The sequence below is a fragment of the Stegastes partitus genome, unplaced genomic scaffold (assembly GCF_000690725.1).
Source record: "Stegastes partitus isolate 25-593 unplaced genomic scaffold, Stegastes_partitus-1.0.2 Scaffold1424, whole genome shotgun sequence".
Taxonomy (NCBI): domain Eukaryota; kingdom Metazoa; phylum Chordata; class Actinopteri; family Pomacentridae; genus Stegastes; species Stegastes partitus.
In genome coordinates this window covers 46,987-56,466 of record NW_007579155.1, presented here as the reverse complement: position 1 = coordinate 56,466, position 9,480 = coordinate 46,987, and the positions used below count along the sequence as shown (strand labels likewise).

General features: G+C 45.2%; 1 protein-coding gene across 1 annotated transcript in view; it reads left to right on the top strand.

Annotated features, from left to right (window-relative positions):
• ddr2l (discoidin domain receptor family, member 2, like) overlaps positions 1 to 7,537 on the top strand; it is a 41,483-nt gene extending 33,946 nt beyond the window's left edge. Inside the window, exons 13-18 of the mRNA XM_008299490.1 lie at positions 3,987 to 4,231; positions 4,310 to 4,437; positions 4,535 to 4,732; positions 5,331 to 5,565; positions 6,159 to 6,308; positions 7,028 to 7,537. Coding sequence (XP_008297712.1) covers positions 3,987 to 4,231; positions 4,310 to 4,437; positions 4,535 to 4,732; positions 5,331 to 5,565; positions 6,159 to 6,308; positions 7,028 to 7,162 — 1,091 coding nt within the window. The 3' untranslated portion in view covers positions 7,163 to 7,537. The remainder of the gene's footprint in view (positions 1 to 3,986; positions 4,232 to 4,309; positions 4,438 to 4,534; positions 4,733 to 5,330; positions 5,566 to 6,158; positions 6,309 to 7,027) is intronic.
• Positions 7,538 to 9,480: the final 1,943 nt, after the last annotated feature.

Sequence of the window (9,480 nt, the reverse complement as noted above, 5' to 3'; positions counted from 1 at the left end):
AATAGTCAGAATTAGTCCAAAATAAGACACAGACTTCCTACGGTGATGTTGGCGTGTCTACCTGGTGATGTCGTCTTTAAACATTTTAACATTCATATTTACACAAAGATCAGCTGAACGTTCCTTTCTGACCCAGATTTAAGACGTCTCTCCCTCCTGAGACCAACTGCGCTGCATTAAAACGTCTTTTAACCGTCAGATCGACAGTAAATTACTCAGCGGGAGCCAACAGCTTTACAGGCTGCTGTGACTCCTGGTTGCTACGGAAACACGCTCATTTACAGCATCATAAACCGCCTCCATCGCCACGGCAACGTCTGGTCGCAGCGGGGCGAATCAGCCGAGCAGGTGGCAGATGGAGGCGGTCCTAGAGACGGCAAGCTGCCCTGATTGGATCCATCCTTACCTCTTGGCCCCGCCCACTATGTTTGACTGATAGGACTTGGGCGGAGTCTGGGCGGAGGTCAGCTGACTGACCTGGCCCGGTTCTGTTCTGGTTTATGGTGTTTTTATTGAGTCTGTTAGCCTCTGATAGCTTCTCATAGCTTCGGTTAACTTCTCATAGCTTCGGTTAACTTCTCATAGCTTCTGTTAGCTCCTATTAGCTTCTCTTTGATTAGCTTNATTGATTCATTTAGTGCAGAAGAAGAGTCACGTGATGCGTTGAACGCCTCCTTTAATGTGAACAGAGTCTGAAGCAGGAGGTCTGAGTTGATGAAGTAAGTTGAACCACCTTCATGATACCTGTGATCTCTGCCTGGAGCTTTGGTTTTGTCGAACCGACTTACACACAGAAAGTCTGGATATGTCAAACCTGCTTCATAGAACAGAAAGTCAGACACAAAACAACCTAAAACTGACGTTAAAAAATAAAAAATAAATAAAAATAGATGCTAATCTATAAAATGCAAAAACAGACACAGAATGACCAGAAATTGATGCAAAACAACCAAAAACTGACACAAACTTAACAACTTCTGCAGCTTTCATAAGTTCCCTCATTAAGTATGTTTTGCTGATTGTTTTGTGTCTGTTTTGGTGACTGAACTCGTCATGAATCCGGATCTGAAGCTCAAACTTTGTCAACAAGTTTTTAATGAAGAAACTGAACAGCTAACAGAAGCTAATAGAAGCTAACAAAAGCTTATAGAAGTTAAGTTCATAGAAGCTAACAGAAGGTAATAGAAGTTAATAGAAGCTAATAGAAGCTAACAGAAGCTAATAGAAGCTAACAGAAGCTAACAGAAGCTAGTAGAAGCTTATAGAAGTTAAAAGAAGCTAACAAAAGCTAACAGAAGCTTATCGAAGTTAAGTTAATAGAAGCTAACAGAAGCTATTACAAGCTAACAGAAGCTTACAGAAGCTAACAGAAGCTAGTAGAAGCCTATAGAAGTTAACAGAAGCTAACAAAACCTAACAAAGCTTATAGAAATTAAGTTCATAGAAGCTAACAGAAGCTAACAGAAGCTAACAGAAGTTAACAGAAGCTAATAGATGCTAAGAGAAGGTAGCAGAAGCTAACAGAAGCTAACAGAAGCTAACAGAGGCTAACAGGAGGGAACAGAAGCTAATAGAAGCTCAGGGATGAGTAGTTCAAGGACTGTTAAAAAAATGAAAATCTGACAACTGTGTCAGTTTTCACAGTTTCTGGCTGATAAATGGAGCCGTTTGGTGATTTCTTAAATTAAAAAAGAAGTGTTAATTAAAAGAGAGCTAAATGGTGTCATTTTAAACATCTGATTTTAATTTCTATGGCTGTTGGAATGATGTTAACGTAGCAGTTCAGTGTGATCTAGACGTCTGAAGCAACCTGAATGGTTCCAGTGAGGCCTTTAAGCTCCGCCCCTTTAAAGGTGTGTTCAGTTTGATAACGTCCTGCGTGGATCTGTGATATAACCTCACCTTGTGTAAGCGTCCTAAATCTGACAGACAAAGAAACCCAAAGCGGAGGTTTGTGAGCACATGTGGGCTCAGCGGCCACAGCTTTCATAAGGGTGGTTCAGGCTGTGGTTCACGGCCAAGAGGAGGCCACGAGGGACACAAACAAGGCCCAGGATTCACCGTGACGGAGGTTGGAGGGCAGATGGAAGCTGGCAGCGCTGCTGCAGCTTCAGGTAGCGACGATAAGCAGCTCCTGGTCGTAGAGAACCTAAACCAACCGGGGCTTTGTGACGGTTTAACGGCGCCGGGCCGAGTGACAGCAGCTCTTATGAAAGTGTTCCCTCCACTGATGTTGGAGTGAAGCCGGCCAAAACCAGACCTGCTGTAATTGTTGGTCACGATGGGGAATATTTTCGTCTCCTTGGAGTGTGAGAGCTGTCACGTCCACACAAACACCCCGGAGAGGCAGCAGCTCACGTTAAAGTCCAACAAACACGTCCAGGTTCCATTAAATACACTAAAGTCAGTCGATTCTGAGGAGGTCGGACGGAACCAACCGGGTCCTGCACTGGTTAGCATTGCTGCTAAAGTAGCTGCTGTGGTGGTTGAACTCAGCTCAGGTGTGCTGGTCGAGGATTTCTGGCTCCGCCCTCACCTGTCCTCTCGCCTCTTTGCAGCTCAGAAGTGTTTAAAACTCGACACCTGATCTGAAAAGCAGCTTGATGGAGATTTATTCCTTCTGCTCGTGGATCAAACACAAAACAAAGTGAGTCCAAACTCTGGTTTTCTGCTCAGCTGTAGCTGAACACGTGTAGAAGCAGCTGCTGCGTCTTCAGAAGCTGCAGCTTAAGCTGAAGCAGCTGCTGAGATCATGAAACCCTGCAGAGATCACACTCTCTGAGCTTTCACTGGAACCCGCTACAGGCCGGATGTAGCTGTAGTTCAGCTGAAACCTGCTGATGTTGTTTAACCAGAGAGTCAGAATGGCGAGACCAGGTTCCAGTTTTACTCTGTTTTGACTAGAAAGTCGTCCGAAATGGTTAAAAATGTGTCCAAAATAAGACCTAGACAGTCCATAGTGACTTGAAACCTGCTGAAAATGCCCAAATTATCCAAAATGACAATTTTTGGTCCTTGAAAATAGAAAAAAAGTGCAACATTTTTAAACAACGGTGGTATTATGTCCCCAGAAAATCCATGTTTCTACTAAATCCAGTCACATTTCACCACCTGTTGAGGCTCTAACACCATCAAATCTGATATTTAGCAAATATAACAAGACAAGGTCCCAGTTTTTAGATATTTCACCCTAAAGTTTGTCCAAAATTACTCAAAATCTTTACGAAAATACTCAAAATTGTCCCAAATTAGCACAAATGTGTCCAAAATGTTTTGAAAATTTGCCATAAACTCCTGTAAATGTGTCCAAAATGAGTAGAAATGGGTCCAAAATACAACAAAGACTGAACAAAGTGACTTGAAACCTGCCGAGAACTGTTCAAAATGACAGTAATAAATAATTATCGGCCTTTAAAAACGTCCAACCAGGCTGGTGTTGATCCAGAAGGTTCCTGTCAGTCTCTATCTATGGATGGATCCATGGTTCTACTAGAACCCAGTCTCTGGTCACATCTCACCACCTGTTGAGGCTCTAACATCAGCAGAACCTGATGTGGTGAAGATGGACCAGACCAGGTTCTGGTTTTAGACTTGAAACCTGCTGAGATGACTGAAGATGTGTCCTAAATGACAACAGATGGGCCCATAATAGGATAGTTGGTCCAGAGTGACTCTGAATGACTCCAAAATAGTCAGAATTAGTCCAAAATAAGACACAGACTTNAGCTCATTTCGAACACGTTAACTGTCCGGATGCCATAAAGCTTCACAGTAGTCTTTGTCATGGTGGCCCTACATACACATAAATTTCTATGATGGCACACAGAGAACATTTTGGGGTTTAGCTAATAAAGAGGCACCACACCAAAGACTTCTGTATTTTTACTCAAGCAGAAATCTAAATGCAGCATTGTCCTATTGGTACTTTTATGTAAGTGACGGTGTGAGTATGTTAATATTAAATATGAATAATTTCCTTCCCACAGCGTGCGGCGGAGGCTACGCCGAGCCGGACATCACCCAGTGCACACCGCACCAGTGTTTCCATAGCAACGCACCGCACTACGCCGAGACAGACATCGTGCGGCTGCAGGGCGTCACCGGCAGCAACATGTACGCCGTCCCCGCCCTCACCGTGGACTCGCTCACCAGGAAGGACATCTCCGCCGCCGAGTTCCCACGGCAACAGCTAATCTTCAGGGAGAAGCTGGGGGAGGGGCAGTTCGGAGAGGTGAGGCGGTGGCAGGAAAAGAAGGCGTCGGAATGTCCGGCGAATAGAAACACTCACGGGTTCTGGTTCTGTTTAAAGGTCCACTTGTGCGAGGCCGAAGGACTCCCGGAGTTCCTCGGGGAAGGATCGCCACTGCCGGACCAAGACGGACACTCGGTGCTGGTGGCGGTTAAACAGCTGAGAGCCGACGCCACCAGCCAGGCCAGGTAATGACTACCGGTATACCGACTGCCTTCATTGGTCCTGACATCCTGAAAGCAAACCCTAAAGCACTTCCTCTCCCTTCACGTGTCTCTTTATTAGAAACGACTTCCTGAAGGAAATTAAAATCATGTCTCGGTTGAACGACCCCAACATCATCCGGCTGCTGTGCGTTTGCGTTTCGTCCGACCCGTTGTGCATGGTGACCGAGTACATGGAGAACGGAGACCTCAACATGTTCCTGTCGCAGCGGGAGATCGAGAGCACGCTGACCCACGCCAACAACATCCCGTCAGTCAGGTTCGTACATCCTGTTTCTAGCGGTCTCGATCAACACTTTACCTTTTGTTGAAGGAATTCACCCATAGTCCTCATGTGAAGTTTGCTGTAGTGGGGTGTTTATTAGTATTCCGGTATAGGGTGGGCGTACCAACACAGAGTCTGTAAAGGTATGCCAAGCCAGAACATTTTCAGAGTCAAACATTTAATGCAGTTGTTCAGACAGTTGGGAGGGGACAGGATGTAAATACAGAAAACAACAGTGATTGGTTTGTATATAGTTGCTAACAAAAGGTGATTGAGCTAAGGGGTCTGGCAGACAACCAAAAGTAAAGGGCTTATCAATAACAATGGTAATTCAATTGAATTCAATTTTATTTGTATAGCTCAGTTTACAACATATGTCAACACATAGTGCTTAACAAGGTAAGATATAGACCTTACAAATTTAAACAGAGAACCCAACAATCCAAAGTAGTCTTTGGACTCCCTCTGAGCAAGCGGTTGGCAACGGTGGGAAGGAACCAAAAACGAGTGACACTAGGGGTAGGGGGTGTCAAAAGATATGCTGTTTTCTTCATCACCTTCATTCCCGTCACTTCTTTCTGTTTCTGCGCAGTCTGTCCGACCTCCTCCACATGTCGGTGCAGATCTCGTCAGGGATGAAGTACCTGGCGTCCCTGAACTTTGTGCACCGCGACCTGGCCACCAGGAACTGCCTCCTGGACCGCCGCCTCACCATCAAGATCGCAGACTTCGGGATGAGCCGGAACCTGTACAGCAGCGACTACTACCGGATCCAGGGTCGGGCGGTGCTGCCGATCCGGTGGATGGCCTGGGAGAGCATCTTATTGGTAAGAGTTAGAGTAAGATAGGAGTAAAGTATATGACTTACGCTTGATACTGGTTAGCTGTTGTCCCCTGACACCTGTTCCTGATGATGATAGTGGCTTCAAAGTGAAACCAAAAGGTGTTTATCCTCGAACAGTTTCAGGATGAGTCTGCTGACATGTTAGAGATGCAACAGGTTTAATCTACATGTCACCTCTCACCAGTTAGGTTTGTGTTTTTGTAGAAACGTGTGCACTTGAAAATGACCTCTGAAAGTTTGCATGTCTATTAGCACAGATCTTCCTGGAAACTGTTTAGAAGCTAAATCATGTTCTTTATTAATGCTGTTTCTGATTACCTCTTTTATGTCAGGTAATGAATGGTCTTAGATGTTTTATTCTAATTGCTTATTCTTAAGATTTTGCAGGTTTGTCACAAGTTTGTACAGGACTTTTTTTGACAGATGAACATATAGTCTGATGGTAGCACCCCCTAAACACTGAACATGGTCAGTGTTGTCTTTGCTGAAGGGTGTTCTGCATCGACAGAGAACCTTGTAGATCTAAGACGACGGTTTCTGGAGACCAAACTTAAAACTTGCGCCGACTCTCTGCAGGGAAAGTTCACCACAGCCAGCGACGTCTGGGCGTTCGGAGTCACCCTGTGGGAGATCTTCACCCTGTGCAAGGAGCAGCCCTACAGCCTGCTGTCCGATGAACAGGTCATAGAGAACACTGGCGAGTTCTTCAGGAACCAGGGCAGACAGGTGAGGCGAATCGAATGCACCCACACCACAGAGCAGGCCGGGTTTGTTCTTCTTCCATCTCTGGGGCCAAATGACTTTGGACACTTTAGATACTCGACAGTTAAGCACCTTATGGTAAAGTCACTTCTATCAAGCTCCACTAGGGGGAGCTGTTTGGTCAATACTGCATCAGATTTATTCTGTCCAACCTCACCTACAGCAGAGCTAACAAATCTGGAAATCAATACCCTCTGAGTGATAGAAGATAAATCTGTAGTGTAGTCCTCAACGTTTCTCTTTTTTTCTGGCTGAAAGGACAATTGTAGCTGTTGGTGCCTTAGAGAGGAATCTGCTTTGTCGTCATGACTCAGACACATATGCAACTAGTACAATTACTTTCAAGGGTTATGTGACAAATATTTTGGAAACTGCTGACCTGCAGGATGGTAGAATCACTTGTGTTTGTTTTTGGGAAATTCGTCCTTGGTCATTCTAACATTTACCATTTCTGTCACCGTGACTAGAGATGGTAACGATTAAGTCTCAGTTTATTCATTTCCTTTAATAATTTACTTCAATAAAACTAAATGAACCAATCAGGCAGAGGACAACGTATTTTAAGTTAGCTGTTTACTGTTTAATCCAGTGGAGTTACATGTGCTGACCGCCCGTAAGAGTCCGTAAAACAAGTGCACCTCCCTGCTGTCCGACTGATTTACATGCCGGTATCTTCCCACCAGATCTTCCTCTACGGCCCTCCGCTCTGCCCGCCTTCCCTCTTCGAGCTCATGATGCGATGTTGGAGTCGCGACATCCCCGACCGGCCCACCTTCGAGGGCCTCTACCAGGCCCTGAGGCCCCATGTCAGCGGGTGAGCTGCCGGGTCGCACCGGTCCGGTTCTCCTCCTCGGCACCGACGGGGGACTCTCGTTAGAAAACACGAGAACACCGAGGACTGGAATCGTGTCGCACCGCCGGAGAGGACGAGGAGAGTCGGGAGGTTGGTTTGCTTTCTGTTTCGGAGAGCTGGAGGAAGAACAAGCTGGTCGACTCAGAGGAGAAACAAACCTTTCAGTCCGTAGATTTCTCAGCTTTCTACAAAAATCTCTTGTCGGACCTTTTTAAAAAGTTGCCTTAAACTTCACTTTCCTCCACTCTTTGGATGCCAAAAACTGGACGGACGTTTCAGTCTTGGCAGTTCCTCCTGTCCCTGTGGTTTTTATTATTAATATTAATATTGTTGTAAAGCACTGTGTCTGTGTCTCTCAGTTATTCATATATTAACCCACACTGGAGTTAGGGCTAGGGTCAAACCGTAGTGTAGGACTTTAGATTTTTATTCTATTTTATTTTTCTTGTTTTATGGTATTTCACTTTTGTCGGTCTTTGTGTTTTTTGTGGATATGAATGTCGTTGAAACCTGTGTGCTTCGCGGACTGGAAGCCAGTCGGTGGGTAACCGTGGGAGAGAGTCTGGAGCGGAGGGCGAATCGAAACCACATAAGTGCCGTTTTTGTTGCCAAAGAGAAAGAATAGAATTGTAAAAAGTCATCCTCGCGAACGGACTGTCGGTCGGCGGATGCTTTTCTCCAAAGTGCCTTACGTTTGTAGCATGAGCGGTACCGGGAGGAAGGTTCGGGTCACCTCGACGGCACCAGTTCCGCTGGAGGAGAGATTAACCGTCTGATGCCAAAGTGTCATTCAACCTGCAAAATACGCAGCATGAGTTAGCATTAGCATTAGCAACATTTTCCACGGCAGGAACTCAGAGGCTGGTTTAGGGCGAACCGGGCTGTTTCTGTAGAACCATTTTCAGGGGAGAAACCGGTACCAATCAAAGTTAAGTACTTCTGGGCGACCTTTGGACTGGTTCAGCTCAGACAGGACAGCACCATGTCCTCTTCCTGTAGCAGTCTTTTCCATTTAAACGTAGCCTTTAGCGTACCACATCAGCTATCATAACAAACCTCCATTGGTCTGTTTCCTACATGCTCGTAGAACAGGAATTAAACTGGAATAATCTAGAAAAGCCTCCCTCTATCCCAGTATCTGACTGTATGGTGTTGTAGAAGGGGCAGGCAGTTCCATGTTGGCAGCAGAGAGCATTGTGGGAGTTCAGCTAGCAGTGTTGACCTCTGGTATAAACTCCCGTTAAGGTCAAACAAGGATTAGCAGGACGGTATTCCAGTGGCGTATGTGTCAGAGAAGACTTTAAGACAGCAAAGTGAGCACAGGACAAACGTTCACCGTCATCAGTTTGTGTTATTTATCACTGATTGACAATGTGGCTGATTATTGATAAAGAAAGTTATTAAGAATTAGCATCCCTAGCATCCTGCCACATACTGGATTCTGCCTTTAGGACACCTGTGTGACAGCCTCGACTGGGACATCCCAGCTAGCAACTGTTGAATAGAAACTAAAAGGCTGACTGGGCCAACGCCACCTCACACCTTCCACAAATTCCAGCAGTGGAAAGCCGCCTGTTTTCCTAACTTTCTATTTTCCTAATTTCGTAAAAACGGATCGTCCTGGTTTACTTTGGTTTTTCCACATCGGAGTTTGGAAGTTTCAAGTTTTTAATTTGGTGTCAAATGCAGAAATAAGATGAAAGAATACGAGACATCGAGGCGTTCGACACCAAACGCTTCAACGTGATGCAAACGAACCGTTACAGTGCGATGATGAGTCAAAGTGGTGAAGAGTGTTCGTCATGTTTTGGGTTATTTCATGAAAAATCAATCAGAGCCTCCAACAGACCTCAGAATCAGCTGGTTCTGTATCTGCAGCACCTTTATCTACTGACCAGAGTTCTACCTTCAGACTGTGAATGTTCCAGAGGTCCAGGTCCTTGAAGTCCACAGAGGAGGGTCCAGATTGATCACTTTAATGGACTTTGTCCATCATTTCTGAGCCTCAGAACTTCATCAGTACAGCAGATAGACACATGACATTTAGGAGGAAGAACACATCTGGGTTCTGCTAGAACCTGACACCAGATCAGTTTTGGTCAGAACAAGTTCTAGCAGATCAAAGGTTTCATTGTTTTCCTACATTTTGATAAGAGGCTCATCTTCTGGCTACGATTCGTATTCTCTGGTTTACAGTCACTTTGTACAAGTTTCAAGACATTTTGGACGTTTTAAATTGTTCAGGACGAGTTTTGAGTAGTTTTGGAGAAGTTTCAATATGTT